Source organism: Asterias amurensis, chromosome 11, assembly GCF_032118995.1.
Source record: "Asterias amurensis chromosome 11, ASM3211899v1".
In the NCBI taxonomy this organism is placed as follows: domain Eukaryota; kingdom Metazoa; phylum Echinodermata; class Asteroidea; order Forcipulatida; family Asteriidae; genus Asterias; species Asterias amurensis.
The window spans coordinates 12,822,868-12,841,146 of NC_092658.1; the positions used below are offsets into that span (position 1 = coordinate 12,822,868).

General features: G+C 38.5%; 1 protein-coding gene across 4 annotated transcripts in view; it reads right to left on the minus strand.

Annotated features, from left to right (window-relative positions):
• LOC139944385 (uncharacterized) overlaps positions 1 to 17,021 on the minus strand; it is a 67,962-nt gene extending 50,941 nt beyond the window's left edge. For 3 of the 4 annotated variants that reach the window (XM_071941394.1, XM_071941393.1, XM_071941391.1), the window contains exons 1-2: positions 16,856 to 17,021; positions 15,070 to 15,254 (exon numbers count right to left, since the gene is read on the minus strand). In XM_071941394.1, coding sequence (XP_071797495.1) covers positions 15,070 to 15,139 — 70 coding nt within the window. In that variant the 5' untranslated portion in view covers positions 15,140 to 15,254; positions 16,856 to 17,021. Of the gene's footprint in view, positions 1 to 15,069; positions 15,255 to 15,493; positions 15,616 to 16,855 lie in introns of those variants that run through there. The other variant, XM_071941392.1, reaches the window with a different exon arrangement.
• Positions 17,022 to 18,279: the final 1,258 nt, after the last annotated feature.

The window sequence follows — 18,279 nt, forward strand, 5'->3', positions numbered from 1 at the left end:
CGCACTCAACCGATTAGTCACTTCCTGAAAGCGTTTGTCAATTTTATGGTAATTATTGAAAGCCATTCTATGTCGACCGTGAACGACGCGAGTTCTTGGCCGGGGTGTTTTGCTGAGTTTCTCCACCTGTTTTCGGCTAGTCAGTCCTTTGATGACATAAGTGAAGTGGGAGATCTCAGCACTAAAAGATGAATCACATTTTATTTGCTGATGATAAATTGAATTATATATTATTAAACTGACAAACAACATCTTAACAAACAAAATGATTTACGAATAGTGTGAATATTGTTGTTGGTTTGCAATTTTAACCCACATTGAGGAAGATAGGCTTACCCCTGGATTGCATGCTGTACAACTTCCCTAAAACACTCTAATCCAGCCCTAAATTATTGGTCTCTTTTTGGATAATCTGAAGGTCTGAATAGTTAATAGTATTAGTTCAATTGCAAGCAAAACAATTCCCGTCCGCAATCCTACTGTTTTCCTTGACAGTTTCGCTGCCAAGTTTCACATCTTCGAGACACTAAACACTTCAAGAATGATCAATTTGGCATTATCTTCAAGTCTAAAACAGTCCGTTAGATTCGGATCAAGGAAAGCCTTGAAATAATCTGGAAGTCTGAATGGCTAATTTATATTATAAACCCAAAACAAATTTCGTCTGGAGACCTGCTGTTTTTGTTGACAGTTTTGTTGCCAAGTTCACCAAAATCCTCAAGGCTCTAAACACTTCAAGAATGGTTTTTTTTGGATTGTAAAGTCTAAAAAGTCAGTTTTAGGTTCGGATCAAGGAAAGCTTTGAAATAATCAACAAGTCTAAATGGTTAGTTTTATAAATTAAATTTTCTAGAGTCATGCTGTTTTTGTTGACAGTTTTGTTGCTTAGTTTCACAATGTCAACAGTCTAAACACTAAATCCAAGAAAGGTTTATTTCAAATTATCGTTAAGTCTAAGACAGTCGGCTGTAGTTTAGGATCACGGGTTAAAGCCTTTTACATCATCGCCTGTTTCCCAAACAGTTGTTTTTATGTTCATGCCAAGTTTCGCAGCAAACAAAAGACTTTAAATCTTCCTTATACATGCTTTATTTGGGATTACGTGAAAGCCTGAAACGGTCAACTTGATATTCAGATTTGAGCCAAGCATGTCTGTTTCCGACTCTGCAAAATTTTGTTGCCCATAAGAACATAATCTTTAAACTCAAAGTTTATTTTGGAGATTTCGAAAGTCTGCAGCGGTCAAACTGGATTTCCATATCTTTATGAGAAAGATGGACATACCTATCAAATACACTGGTCATTGAACTTGACATGCTTTTGGCAACCCTTACCAAGAGTGGCCAATAGCCTTGTTTTGAGTAACTTACACATTTACAAAACCTACAAAACCCACACAATTGTTCTGTATCACAAAACTCCTCTGAGCTCATTTTCGGCACCATAAAGAGACAGAGCAAAAACCAAAAAAAAAGAGAAAAAAAGGCTACATGATTAAATTCTAAAGAATGTGATGCTCCACAAGGTAATTTGTGTACAAAGTCTACGGGAGGATGTTAAGTGAAAAAAGAAAAGAAATGCTCCACAAGGATGCATTGTTGAGAATGTGTGTTTTCTACTGGATGTTTGTGACTCACAGAGCAAAGAACTTTCGAGGATTACTTTAGTTCCATTAACAGAACTGGAGTTCCTTCATCATTCAAATTAATGGTGCATCAATACTTGATTTACTTTGCTACAGATAGATGGAAAGCATCAAGGATTGTATCATGTTTTGGCGCAATCCAGATCACAAAGGCATGCATTGTTGGTCTGTCCATTTTAATAATGTCTGTATCACTCTGTGGTATCAAGATACAGATTATCATACTAATGCGCAGATCAATAATGGAATTGTCTCCTTTCAAAATGCGCAGATCAAGATGCTAAACCCTTGCATTGTTTTATTATTACATGTACTTTACGGATCAAAGTCGACAGTCTATCCATTTTAATAGTGCTCAGATCAAGAAACAGATTGTTTTCCTAATGCGCAGATCAATAATGGAAGTGCCTTGTTGCAATAATGCGCAGAACAAGATAAACGTGTCTTGTCTGATGGGACCAATGTTTGACTGAACATGTCTACACTCTCGTTTAACTCGAGAACTTTAACAAAGCCTAAATGGATCAACATTGACGAGGACAGCTCTTGTGTGACGTGTCGTGGCCGAGTGGCCGAAGTGCTGGGTTCGAATCCCGGTCATGACACTTGAGCTCTAGAGACAGGCACTCATCCATAATGCTTTGTAAACAATTGGGAATGTAGTGCATTTCTGCTCTACCAACCAGGCCCCTATAGTGGATGGCACCCAAGCCCAACAACTTTACAGACTGTGACGGGAGAAACCCTGTATCAGCCCAATGAGTAGGTGGCAACGTATCCCTTTTATAACTTTAAAATGGCCGCCCGGCCGTGATCATGTTAGGCGATATATCATATAAACAAATTAGCAATCAAAAAATCTGATCAAATATGAGTCGATTACATTCGGTTTTAACAGTGTGCTTCGTTGAACCATGGAAGATATGCATTAGTTTCACTCTTCCAATAAACACACAAACACTAATTAAATTTCTCGTAACCCTTTTAATCGTTTGTTGTTTTCCCGACCGAGAAGTGATGGGCAAGAGTCCCTCAGCTTAGAATCCCCGCCATGAATCAGGATTAACAATACCTGCCAAACAATAACCAAGATCAATCCTTCAACATGCATATTAATGTATATATCCGCACTTGACCTTCACTATCGTCAAATTAATTACCGAGAGTATTTTTAGTCTGTCTCAACTAATTTCCACATTGGAGCTTCAAGTACCCAATATCATTACCCAAGTTACAACCACAAAACAATAAACATGTTTTGTTTTTAGTTACCAACTGAAGTGCACAATTCCACTGGTTTATTTCATTTATTTCTACTTATATATACTTTTGTATATTCATCAAGGCCCTGCAAAGTTCCTCGTTAAGTTACATTCATTATTTAATAATAAACCATTATTTTACAAGTGATATTTAAAAAACAATTTTTATGAGAGATCGCCGGACGACCAACTCAATGTGAGGGCTACACTTAACTGATTTGGACCTATCAGCCCAAATCTACTGGCACCAGGGGTAGGTTGCAACCTACTCCTGTGGTCGAAACAGGGCTTCCCCCTTCAGAGTCCGCAAAGAGGTTATGGTTTCAACCACTATTTGAGCCTGGATAGCAGAGAAGAAATACCTTTTCAATCGTTTACGAAGCAAATTATGAATAAGTGATATTGCGGATATGATTACGAGACAATGACCACTGCCAGCAATCCGTCAATCCATAATAACGAGGTGATGAAGTCGTTATTGACATAGTCACTAAATCGGACACGGACTGAGTTGGAAGCATCGAAGTCCTTCGGGTTTCTTGTTTTTAGTTTGTCCGCGATTGAAAAGTCTATGTTTGCCGAGGCGTTGTTAAGGCTCTCACTGATTAGAGTAAACATCTCCATATCTGATGTCACTTTTTATCGATCACATATTAAGATCCAAGATCCATCAATGGGCACCATGATTTATCTGGCTGGATCAAAGATGACCATTGGATGTCACATTCTAATCTGATAGAATCCATCAACTGTTGGGGACAGAAATCTTTCTCTGGCGATCGTTCAAGTGTCAAGACAATTACTCCATAGCACGAATCGAGTAAAGTCTCGCACTTTCTGTGGGATTTTGGCGGCTCTGTAGTGCGGAAATGGATGGATTGAGTAATACTTTTGTGTGGTGGTTCGCGATTAAACTGGATAACTGTTTTCTGTTGTAGATTATCCAATTAAAGCTACAATCGAAACAATTCTGAGTCTACTTTGAGAAGTTCGTCACCTCAAATTGTTCACATTGTTTTCATATGGAATGAGAAAGTTTGGGCAAGTTCGCTTGTTTTAAGCAGGTGGGATTTGAACCTGGGTCCATAGAGATGAAAGACAAAGAAAGAAACGCAATCCAACCTGATTTTCTAATGATGACGCTGGCCCCGTTTACACGAGAGCAATTTAGAAGGGATAACTCGTTTTATTTTAACATGGATGTAAAACGTTTACACATTGCACTGGTTTTTCTTTGTCGCGTAAAAACGGCTTACGAAACGTCTGAATTTGGCATCATCTGCTCGCTGGAAATCCGTGTCCTGTATTTGGCGCCATCAATCTTGAAGCAACAGAATCTATTCCAGGCAAGTCATTGTCATGTTCTGTTAAAGTACTATCAACTCAAGGCAAATGCAACATCCACTATACACCTATGAAGGTTTTTACTCGCAGACAGAACCTTTCTTTCACAAACGAAGATTTAGGTTTCTATTTGTACTTTATTTGTTATTCTCATTCCATTTTGTATTACCAATCAATGTATAGCCAAACAGAGTCTAGAAGGTAAAATTAGTCTGGGCCTCTGTCAATAAAGATAATCAGGTATCATTATGGCTATGGGACATAAAGGAACAAGACACACATTGAAGCCTGGAGAAGGAAACCAATCGAACAAGGTCATATTTAGGTCTCGACTTTGACCAATGGTTGGTCATGACCCGGAAACAAATATGGCCTATACAGGGACCACTTCCGGGTCAATTCTGAATTGGCACTTTGGAGTATATAGGAGTTTCCGCCAAGAGCTGGTACACTTGTTAATAGGGTATGATTTTGACTGGCATTTTTTCGAAGCACACATACTATTTTTAGTGACTACGAATGTTCCTTCTTCTCCGGGCATGTACTGCGGCCACCATTAAAGGAAGGTAGTAGTTTATAATTATTGTTAAAAATAGGCATCTGGGGCTGGATTTAATCACATGCATGTGTTGAATGTGACAGTTTGCATGTGTCGTGGGCTGCACAAATACTTCCCCTTGTATCCACTATTATCACACGAAAGAAGGAAAAAGTAAATCTAAGGAAGTTGTGTGACCTTGAAGTATACGAACAAAACAGGCAGGTGACGAAGGAAGGCTCGTGAGAGTGGAGGGGAGAGCGCGTACCTGCGGCAGGAAACTGATGTAAACATGATCCCTGGGCAAATGTATGGCTCATTCAACGTCAATGCCAATGTCAATGTACAGAATGTGTATGGCTCAACTTGTGAAACTCGTGCAAACTGGTGGACCGGACTCAAACTCTGGTGTTTTTTATCAGAGTGTGGCACTTGTGTCCTTGAGCAAGATACTTTTGTATTATTATGGAACACTAACCCAGGTTACAATCGTCAATTGGTTTATAATAATGCAGAACTTCGTATCACGAGGTTGCGGGTTCGAACCCTGCTAAGCTATTTAACCGCTGGTTTCACAATGACTAGTAGTAGAAGAAATATTGTCGTGCTCATTGACAATTATGATTTGTGCCATTCATAATTTTAATTATAGAGGTCAATTAATGTTTGTAGCCTTAAGAGAGAGGTTGTGCTTTTATCTCAAAGCTTTGCCGAGTTCCTTGTCGGGAAGATCATCTAAACAAACAAAGAAACAAACACTAAGCCGTTTGTTCTGAAGATTGGTAGTGCCCGTGAAAGAACCCAGAACACTTATCGTGGAAAAGAGTGTAACCCCGGTGTTTCTGGTTCCCAAGCAAGTGCCCTTGTTTACAAGTTCCCTAATTATTTAATTTAGGTTTCAGTGATTTAGTTCACTTTATAGGCATCATTGTTTCTTTACCAGATATAACCATAACATAGAGTGCGGAATGTCGGCAAACTTCCTTAATCTCATAATCTTCAACAGGTTGTATTCTCTCAGACTCTCGTGTCATGTTGATTGATTAATGTAGGGGGGAAATTATGCTAGCTGTAATTGCAATGGCTCCATTAGTTTATTGGGTTGGGCCACATCAAAGTCATACATCCATCACAAAAAATATGGGACACTATCCCCCCAAAATGGGTCAAGCACCACCCCAACGTACAAAAGTACTTTACCTCAACTCAACTTTAGGACCCTTTTGTTACAACTCTTTGCGGCACAGGTTTGATATCTCCACGTACCATATGACATGATCCCTGAGGAGGGGCCTTAGCAATTACCCTTTCCTCAGACCCGTTAAGAACTCATTACTTTTCCCTCGACCTTCCCACCTAACCTTCGGTTATTAATATCCGTAAAAATAAAACCACAAATTGTGCCCCCCAATTTTCTTTTCCACCCCAGATAGCATCCGATGAATTAGTTTGAAGCTACAAGTTTTGCCTCGGGCAAGCTGCAAAGCATTTAACGGTTCCAGTCAAGTGTGAACGTAGAGGGAATCCCTGGAATATATTGCCTGGAAATGTCAACCGACAAAAACATTTTCCACCAATTTCCAAACCAGGTTGCCTTTGATGAATCAGTTTTTTGTGCAAATATTGCCTCAAGCCAAGTGTGAAGTTCACCTCAAAGGAATCTGCTTGTCTCTCTCTGGGATAATTTGTCTGAAAACTAAAAATGTCCTACAATCTATGCTTGTTGGTATTTGATGAAACAGGTTTATTGAAGTATGGCTGACATGAATCGATTTGGTGCTTAACTGCATTTCCGTCGATGCTTTTCCACTGAATGTGTTTCTATTTTTTCCCGTCAGTTGAAAAAAATGTGGAATGCTTTCCCGTCGAAAGTGTTTCAAAAATTTCCGTCGGTTTTGAAATGCCCCTCCACCAATTTCTGGGTCAATGTGACCTGGAATCTGTTTCAAAATTACTCATATATCGGTCAAACTGTCGCAGAATCCAAACTTCAAATACAATTCCCAATGGACCCACAACTGGATTAATTCCAAGTTTTGAGGTGTAACTTAAGATGGTTGAAATTTCCGCAATTTCACTCTTCAAATAAAAGGCAATAAATTTATACTTGCATTGTTAGAAGTACAGCAGCTTTTGATGGTAAAAAGCATTTTGAGAATCATTTCACCTTGAAGTAATGGGAAATATATCCGCTTTAATCGTCACAATTTAAAACTGTGAGGCGTACCTGACAGTACAACGTTTCTCAGATTGAGTATTCCAATTACGCATAATTCTGTCTGCGATGGCCATAATCGCTTCGAATTTTTAGCGATATCTCAATATTTGTTTTGTCAAAAAAAAACCCAAAGGTAAACATTCCCTTTAAGGGAATCATATCATAACCGGGAAGTCAAGTTCATGTCTCTTTGTGGTTAACGATCTCAACAGGGCGCCATGACATTCAAAGGATTTCATCTATTAAAGGCAGGGCTAATGTCCTTTTCGTCACACCAAGGACGATTATGTATTGTGTGGTTACGCTCTGAAAACCCACACAATGATTGCCTAAATTATTCAGAAGTAACTTTCGAAATTAAATCATAAAGGGCAGACAATATTTAATATCTATAACTCGGTTTAATTTGAACAGGATTAAGGTAACTAGTTTCTTAATTGATGACTTATGTCTGTAACTATAATTATAACTTTGGGTTGAACAAAGAAAAATGACTGATCTAGCAGGCTTTTGCACGAGGTGCATTTAACAACCATGCTACATCTTAGCAATGAACCCTTGCTTAATTGCTCTCGTGTGAAAGGGAGGCTTTTGCTAATCGCTTCGAGCAAAATACAGTCTGCTCCTGTTACATCGTTCAAACCAGATTATTCCATTAATGCACTTACACCATATCTAAACTTCCAACACCACATCATAAACTTATGTCAACGACAATTAGCAATGATTAATACAAACCATAAATGAAATGTTCTGATTGCTAAAACACAGAGCTGAACACTCAGAAAAGTGCACTGTTGGGTGCGAGGGAATACACCAGATGATGTGGCAATAATACGGTACATTGTGTCACCAAAAAGTATGTGTCTGTCATAGTGTTTAATGGCGACATTGAGAGACTGATGGTGTTTACATCTGGTAGGTGAACATGAACTGCGGTATAACTATTTCCTACACATACCTCATCCAATATTTTGTCTTTATGAAAGTGCTTAGATGATCAGTATTTTGTAACTCTCAATAATTGCCTTGATCTGTCTGAGTTTCCCGCATCACCATATTGCAATGGCAAACTGAAGTTGAAAACCTGGTTGTAACAGCTTCCAATGATATAATCACTGACAAACTTTAAACATCATTCAGTGTCATTTGTGAAAGTCAGATCATCAAATTCTATGAAAGCGTCTGTGGTTGGTTCACAGCAAGCGTTTGGAACTCACTGTTTGTATCAATTTTATTCTCATATAAAGCATCTATTTTTGAGGGTGTGTGTAAAATAACACAAACCGATAATACATCATACCGTTAGCCCTCCATGTAAAGACAAATTAAGTTGTCATTCCAACAAAAAAGTCTCCAACATCATGAGAGGATCATTTTCATATTGGCTTTCTGCGATGGTATCCCTTCTGTTGCCAGTGACGTTGTATATAACAGATGATTGATATGGTAAAATAAGCACATTCCAATCATGAGTGTGCATCATTACTCTGAGATGCCTAGCAATCATCGCGATTGCTGGTGCAAATCATAAGATGATGAGTTTACATGAATTCGATATAATTGACAACAGATGAGAATAAGACATGAATTTCAAAAGTACAAATTTGTTTGAACACGATGATAAAAGTCAATTGGGAGTGTTCCAAGTTTTGGTTCAGGTTACAGGTTATGGCCTGTCATCATTGTGTAGTGGTATGTAGGTTTGTAACAGATGAGAAAAATACATGGATTTCAAAACTTAACCGATTAAGATCGTGTTTCAACACAATGATAAATGTCAATGGGGGCTGTTCCAAGTTTTGGTTCCGGTTCCGGGTAACGGACATCATCATTATTGGGGCAGTGTGTACATTTTGCACTGTGTTTCAACACCACACGGGACCAGAAGTCGGATCAGGATACTAAGGAGAGGTTCTAAGTTTCGTGTGTGTTTTACCGTTCGAAATATAGAAAATCAAACTATAACATCTGAAAACGGTATTTCAAAAGGCGGTTGCGTTTTTGAGATATCGCCGAAAATCCAGAGCGAATGTCAACACAGAGTACTAATTCTTAACAAGAATACACAATCTGAAAAGCGTTATTCAGTAACGCTTCTCAGATTCAATTTTCGGGGCATAAAACCCGATTTCATTTCACATTATTACAATACTTAATACAATGCTTTAAGCTGCTTCACTGCTGACCCATTCAGTCTTTTTTGCAATTTTAGTTTTCAGAGTCATTACTAAACGTACATACCCTGTAAGCTGATACAAAATATTGCTATTGTAATCAATAAAGAGCCTCGGGCACGTGTCCTTTATACACACACACTGTAGTATGGTATTAAAGGCACATTGTTTCCGCATTTCACATACGACTAGATCGTCCTTGAAATCGGCTTTGATGAATTCTTAAATCATTACTCTCAGTCGCCTGGGCAACAGAATTATTACTTTATCAAAACATTGTCACAACAAAGACAATCAAAGCAAGTGCAGCCTACTTCAACTCATCACTGTCTCTCTACGATCTGATAACCAAGGTCAGTAGGACACAAGGGGGCGTGTCTCCCACCCACTACAATTAACAATTGTTAAAGGCACTAAACACGTTTGGTAATTGTCAAATACCAGTATTCTCACTTGGTGTATCCTCGCAGATAAATAAATTAAAAAAATCTGTGAAAAATTTGGACTCAATATTGGTCCCCGAAGTTGCAAGGGAACAATGATGAGAAAAACACCCTTGTTGCATTACTTTGTGCTTTAAGATGCATAGTAAAGTACCTCGGTTAAAGTCTTTCATTATTTGAATGAGAAATAACCTCTTTCTTCAAAACTACTTTGCTTTAGAGGGAGCCGTTTCTCACAATGTTTTATAATTTAACGGTTCTCCAATGCTCATTAAAAAGTAAGTTGTTGATGCTTACAGAAACAGTGCCTTTAAATACGCGTCGTGCGTGTATACCCACCACCCAGTATTTAAAACAACAGCCGCCCCACGTTGTCATGTACTGTATATGCCCTTGCCAGCCCGCTGGCCAAATGCCAGTTACAACACCCAAGGACTTATCAAAATTCTCTTAACTAGTCATGGTAGTTTGTTGCCTATCGCTATATTTAGAGCTAAAATTATTAGTCCAATGCAAATGACATTGTTGAAAGAAAACTTTAAGATATTGACCAGTGAAAAAGGCTGGTAGACCAGTAAAAAGGGCTGGTAGACAAGTGAAAAGGCTCGCAGACCAGTGACAAGGCTGGTAGACAAGTGAACAAAATTGGCAGACCATGGTGAAAGGCTGGCAGACCAGTGAAAAGGATTGCATGCCAGTGAAATGATAAGCTGACTGGTCCTGCTGGTTAGTCACTGAAAAAGTTCCGGGCAAACTCCAACCACTTGTTCCCCTAATCTGTTGCATAACTATTTCAATTCTCAGTGGTGATGTAACAAAAGACTGCAAAAGTAGTATTTCCACTACTCACCTCCTACAACAGTTTATGCACAAAAGCTGTGTTACAACGGCCGTTTATTTGAAACAGCACCACCTCCACGTGGTCATTACTGGTTTACGCCTTTAACACGCACATAGGTGGCAAAAATACACCATAGCGGAACATTCTTTTGTTCTTTCCTTTGTCCCTGCACTTAACAGTTTCTCATATACTTTATGGGGTCTTTTTGTTTTCCATGTGTGTTTTGTCCTTGGTCTAGTTGTACCTCCATGGTCTCCATAAGGTACCGAAAATGAGCACAGCAGCCCTAGATTCATACAACAAACATTTGCGAAGACAATACAACAAGGGGCCAGACTAATTCTTCCTCCCAGTCTCGGTTGGGTTACAGTGATTAGAACGATAGAAAACGAGAACAGGTGCGCAGTGATGAAGTATATTCCCCAAGCTCTCCATATTATGTTCATCACAACTACCCCAATCCATTCATCATTGTCTTCCACATCAGTGAAGAGGATATTCACTAATAATTATACGTCCGTTGGGGTTATTCGAAGTTGGGATACTGTGTTTTGAAAGGAAGGGTATGTTTACATCCCTTTCAGAATCTCTACATAATTTGCAGCTAAGAGAAAATGGGAGAGACACACCAGTCACAGATGTGATGTGTCCTGGTATTTTGGTCGGACCTTATTCTGGTGAGCTCAACTTTGCCGTGCTTAGATACTGTGAAATTTCATAAAGCCTGAAAGTATATTAAAAACTTTCCAAGTACAGACAAATCTGTCTGGACAGAAACATCCATCCATTCCATAAGGTTTGATCCAACTGGTGCCACATGTTTTTCTTAGCAGTAACTTGCTAAAGTATTTTCTGCCTTATGAAATAATTGGCCCATGTTTCGACGGGCTTTATTTAAAAAGGGGGCAACAGGTCATACTTTTATGTAAAGCTGATGTAACAGGTCTGACCTTCTGTTACTACAGTAGAATTTTGTTTAAGTTCACGATTTAGTTCATTAGCGTACAGCTGCGTTTTCCACACATATTTTTATGCATTTTCAGTAAATGGTTTAACAACTCAATCTTCTGCTAATTGGAAAAACTGGATTTATATTTTGAGAAGCCTCTTTGTTCTCTCCAACCAAGGGCAAGCTCTGTGGCGTGGGGGTCTGTGCTCAAATCATTCACCACCGAGTCGCGAGGACGAATTCATTATAACCCCGTGGTGAGACCCCTCGCATTAGCTTCTGCCTTGAATTTGGGGTCCTAATTTCGCCCGGACCAAGATTGATTTCGCCCGGACCAAAGTGGACGGACACACCACCACCGGCAGATCCGGGTGAATCAAAACCCTGGAGTACGGAGTACTAAGACCCATGGACCCCTCGATTCTCAGACCAGCTGTGTTGGGTTTCCTGCCTCATGCGGGCATCCTTCGGGCTGTGTGGCCTCGACATCAGCAATGGTTTTAATCATGTCTTATAGTCAGGCTATATTTTAAAACCAAACCACACGGGATTCAGGCTGGAGTGTCCAGCGGAACCAAAGCCCTTATTGGACCCTCGATGAGAACGTTCAATACCGATGATGCATTCATTGCTGGTATATTGTAAAAGAAATTTAACCGCAAGTCGTATAAACCTTCAGAATCCAATAAATTAGCTTTAATTTTGAAAAAGATTTGTTGCAGTATTGAGGATATTTTATAATGATATGGGTGTTTTTGTGGGTTTTTTGTGTGACCATGCAACACCCTCGATGGCGTCGATATCGAGTAAAACATTGATGATCAGACAGTTATAAAACACTTTATTCACAATCAAGTTTTAAAAAATAACTTTCTTCATAATGAAGTTTTAAAGGTGGAAATCCTAGAGCGGGAAGGGCCTCTAGTCCCATCCTCCCCAGGTTCCGGTGACTATGAATAACCCTCCATCTTACTGCAGTGACCTGCAAAGGTTTAGAGTTCATTTTCCAGCTCCCATTCCTTCATCACATTTTGGAGATAAAATTACAGCCACCGTTTTCCCATCTATATAGTTTAGTCCTCTCAACAACTTCTCTTACTATTGTTTACAAAAAGAGGCAGCATGTACATTCCATGGTATTTCCTGGCAGGCAAGCTACGCTACATTGGTCATTTTGGAAAGTTTTACATTGCATGTCACAATTTCCACAAACATTCAACAGAGTACAAAAAAAATAACAAGCGTTGAGATGTGTCCCCTTTCTTCACATTCAAAAGTGCAATTTAAACTGTTATGTTTTCTTCCATTTGGCTTTGTACAAATCATGCATGTATGAAATACAGTCTCTAAACTATTCATCTACGTTAAAAACAGTAATTACATCTCAAAGATTAGTCTTAGTTTAGTTGAATATGTAACATCTCTTACTTTCCAAACACTGATTTCTCATAACTCTTGTCCATCGAAGCAAGACACATTAATTTACAAACGAACAGTATTTCATACGAGTAAATCTGGAAATTTGGTGATGCCAAGCCTGTATTTGAGATCTGACTTATGATGCAATAGGTTCCAGGCGTCAAATATCCAAGATTGATGGTGGGTTTGAGTCCCTGGCCTGGCACGGGACGAGCAAGGGCACGTTGCACGGCATGCCAGAATGTCATAAATAGTAAATAGAATGTCACGAGGGAATTTACTAATATTTCATAAGGTTTATTGTCTCTACAGAGGAGATCATGGTCGGTGCTATCGATGGCACACTGCAGTGAAATCACTGCTCTTCAGCCGAGATTGCGCTCATAATTAGATGATCTGTTTAAACTTATTATGAACTGCCGTTACGGAAGGGATACGAAAGGTTGATTTAAGACGCGACTTCTACACAGGAAAACTATGGGAAATCCAAGAACTCGCGAACTTACATATTGGATATTGGGAATATTTCAAACTAATTATGCAAGATTTGATACTATAAGTAATAGATACTCTAACTTTGGACCTCTTCTATGAAAGTACACACATTGACCGTACCGGTGTCCTTGGTAAGATTATTAGTTAATAACGCAGCAACATGGCGTAGTGAGCCATCATCAAACGTGGATTTACTTGGGCTTGCTCTTACAAAATATTACGCATTTTATTTGTAAGATTCACCAAAATTAACAAACAGAAGTACAGCATCGTAGGAAACTGTTGTCCAATTAATCACCCAGCAATAAAAGTGGAATGGTGTAGTTTATCAGGAGTAGGTTTCTGTTATTAGCATACACACAGGTATTATACTTAGAACCAAAACTGGAGGATTCAACCAAATAACTGTCAGCGGTATTTAATTTTACATATATTATAATTATACTCCCATTTTGTTTTAATCGATGTGGACGCAATCAAAGGCTGCTACACGTGCTGGTTTCAGCTGATCAATGAGGACAAGCATGTGTTACTACAACGAGGCCATTGAACAGGGACCTATGTGTTGACTGTCAAACCTTTGGTCGTCCAAACTGAAATTCTAGTTCCACATATTGGTCTAGAGATACTGATTGGGACGAAGCGATCGATGGCATTGGCGTAATCTAATTCAATGGCGGAGAAATAGCAGTAAAAACCTGCCCTATAAAATTTTTTTCACTGATATGAAGTTTACCCTAACAGTTAGTTTACCAGTATATTAGAGAAGGCCTATGTAAAAGTGTATCGCACACAGGCTCTATACCCTGAACCCTTAAGCGAAATCATAGTTCCAGATACTGGTCTAGAGATACTGTTTTGTACGCAGCGATCGATGACATTGTAGACAAATAATATTCAATTAAAGAGGCTGCACATTGAGGCTGGTCACTTAAACCGTCTTGCGTTCTCATAAAATATTACAATTAATAAATTTTACCGTCAATTATTTTATGATTTTAACAGATTCAAGAAAATCATTAGACGTCCTGGCAGGTAGATACACACATTGTGTTACCGCAAACCAAATATATTTTAGATGTTCCATAAAAACAATAACACAATTTGGCCGAAGTGCAATCACAGTATGGATATGAACAACTGTCCAACAATCTTCATGTCTTCGAGTGATTTGAGTTTTGATTTTGTTTTTCACAGAACTCGACAAAGTACACATTTAGGTAATATAAAATAAACCAAAGGATGTTCTTCATATCGAAGCAAATGTTTTAAACCAACATCTATACTAAAGTTTGTGTTGGTTTACTATTCGTTCATCCATGGGCACCCGAAGTGACCCTGTCTGTGGTTGATGAACTGGCATAATTTAAATGATAATACTAATGAAATGAAAGGTAAACAAACGAATAATTCTAGTTATCCAACTGGGTTTGTGCGCGGATAGGATCCTGCATCACACAACGTCAAATGCATATTTGTTTTCTATGAGTATGATATTATACACAATCAATACTGGATACACTGATATGAGATCGAAGACAGCAAGAAATGTCACGTTCGAAACGGTAAACAAAAGAGGAATTCTACTCATCCAAACTGGGTTTGTACGCGATGGGATGGCATCTTATATCAACACGACGCCAAGTGCACATTATTGTCTCTATGATTATTATATTTTTCAATAGCATCAATACTTGGAATACATTCATATGAGATCAAAGAAATGTTTAAGACTTACTCTGACATCTCGAAGAGCCCACAACATACAGTAGGAGGACAAGAACCGGAAGAGCTCCATTAACAGCCATGGCGTAAAATGTGGTGGACCGAGTGCAGTGGTGCAACTATAAACGGTCTCCAGCTCTCAAACTCGCAGTCACTGCCAGTCGCGGTCTGCTAAACGATACGCTCACCAACAGCTGCCTACAATAGTTGACATTGAAAATTATATTTACGTATTGCAGGAACGTTGTAAGTTATTGGCCTATCTGATGTATACTGTATTTATATACTGATGCACCAGTCATGGTAAATGCATGCAGTCAGGCATAAAACATCTCCTCTGTCACACTTGAGGAAATTCAGTCATCAGAAGTATTTTCAACTCCAACCCGGTGCAGCATTCCTAGTGCCGCAGATACGCAATGGTATGTCATACTTACGCGCCCTTTAACTGATCGCCCCAATACACGGTGTATCCTCTACCCGTAATTTCTAATAGACTCTGCAGCACAGCATCGCTATGAATTTCCGATGGTGTAATGAATTTCTCCCAAGCTATCCCCGGGAGAGTTCCCTCTTTTTGGGAGGGAGAGATTTACCTTTTGGCAGGAGTCGTTTATAAAATTGAACTTTGACTCGTGAGTCTTGCTTCTCTCATTAATATTGGATGTATCCAACTTATTGCCAAGCATGCCGTCACCACGTTGGTGGGTATGTTCGGCCTCTGTCGCCATTTGCACTCAGCGTGCGGTGACAGCTAATAATCATTAAAGGTTCTGAAAATTTTTTGTAATTACTCAAAATAATTGTATAAGCATAAAAACTTTCTTGGTTTTACGAGCAATGGAGAGCTTTAGTATATGACACTGTGAGAAACGGCTCCCTGTGAAGTAACTTAGTTTTTGAGAAACAGGTCACATTATGTCAGGCCTGAAACTTTTTAGGCATCGAAAAGCACACAAATTTGTGCAACAAGGGTGTGTTTTCTTTAATTATTCTCTTGCAACTTCGATGACCATATGAGTCGTAATTTTCACAGTTTTTATTATTATTAATTCATATGTTGGGATACACCAACAATGAGGGCCCACTGGTCTCTGACAACTACCAAAGGTGTTCAGTGCCTTTAAAGACGAGCTCCCTCCCATCAACCAAACCTTGCAAAAATAAACCTCTAAAGTAAAATTGTGGAAATGCTCTAATTGGTGATTATCCATACACGACATTTCCTTAACCATAAAGATATATCCTTTGCATCTATTTAAAACATTAAATGACTTGATAGGTGATCGTCATTAATTAATTAGTGGTTTTAATTAGTGTGTCATAACAACCCTTTCCCCTCGTTTCGTCTTTGTTAAGTATGCCATTAATTTCTGGCAAAAATATTAAGAAAGCTTCAAAAACAGTAAAAACCCAGAGGAAGGGTAGGTTAACCAAAGCTGGACACCGATGGATTGCCTACAAGACATAACATATTTGAAAGAGGCTCTCTTCTATAGTTGGTTCAAAGAAGAGCAAAGGTTATCTTAAAAGTATACAAATCTTTACAATCAAATAAAATCATACGTATGGTGTTAATTTTGCTTCTGGGATATTGTTTAATGAATATTTACCTGATACCGATGTGTTAAAAGCACTCAATAGGCCTATACCCACAGTATATTTTCCTGAGTTTGGTGAACGAAATGTAAACATACATATATATGGATGGTTTATAATTTTTTTCTGAAACAATTTAATTTCTACTGCGATCTTTTTAGTGACCAAATAAGCACCAACATAAAATATCAACCGCATACCTTTAAATCCAGCTGTGAATTATGTTACACAGAACATTGTCACGGTCATTGCGAACAGTCATTGCGAACCCAAACACATATTTTTCTTCACCTGTCACAATTGTTGACATGTTTTTTATTTGCAGTTAGCAACCAAGAACGGGTCTCAGTTACCGACAGAAGGGCTGTCTGGTTCTCTTTCAAGCATCGGTATGGAACTGTTACTGTATATGGAAGGAACGAAATAGAAACTGTAGTTTTATTTACCTATTCGTTATTTGGGCGTGAGTTTTGTATTTTTCCTCTTAAAATGTTCTCATAATTTACAGCTCTGTATTTACCAAGGTTTTTATCATATTTGTTCTAAAATAAGATGTAATGGGAAATTCAAAATGAAACCTCGACCAACTTGTTTCCATAGAAAAATGCATTAACAGTTCTGCTATATGAATTAAAACAAATATCACTTTTATCTTTTTATCTTCTCCATTTTTGAGGTTTTGTGGAACTAAATAGATGAAAAAGTAACTAAAGATTTTAACAGATCTGTTTAACTTCGGGTATGATCGCTGTAGTAAATAAGCTTTTTCCAAATCAAGGATTAAAGACTGTAGGTTCGACTAGCTCACTGTGGCTGCCTATTCGTCAACGTTGTTTCTAAAACCAGAAAGTCACAGCCATAACTTAAGGGCCTGTATCTAACACTGCCCAAGGCTCAATTTCACAAAGATACAACGATAAAAGATCCGTTTTAAGCTGAGTTGTCATTATCACTTGTGATTTGTATTGTGACATCACACTAAGATTGATACACAGTTAAGATCAATCATAGCTCTTTGTGAAATCAACCCCTTGTAGTGTAATCAACAGTCATGGTTTTTGAATTAACCAATAGTTAGTGTGTACTTTTGTTTCATGGTCTGCGGTAGGAAGGGAACATGAAATACAATTATTTTGATTCTTTGTGACATTTTCACTCAACGATCCGGAAGCATTACGCATCACACATCACACTCTAACCACCATCAATTATCTGACCTAAAACCCTGGACTTTATGGATGCCAAATGTGGGCTGTTTCTCGCTGGTTGAAGGCACTGGGCACTATTGGCAACTCAAATCAAGTTAGCATAGAAAGTTACTTGTGGTAACGAGCAACGAGCTGTTGATAATATAAAACATTGTGAGAAACGGCTCCCTCTAAATAATTGTTAGCATAAAACCTTTCTTGGTAACGAGCAATGGGGAGCTGTTGATAGTATACAACATTGTGAGAAACGGCTCCCTCTGAAGTAACGTATTTTTTTAGAGAGAGGTAATTTCTCACTCAAATAATAAAATACTTCAGCTGTATTCTTTTATTAAACATCTAAATTGCAACTTCGATGATCAATTAAGTAAACATTTTCACAGGTTTGTTATTTTATGCGTGTGTTGGGATACACC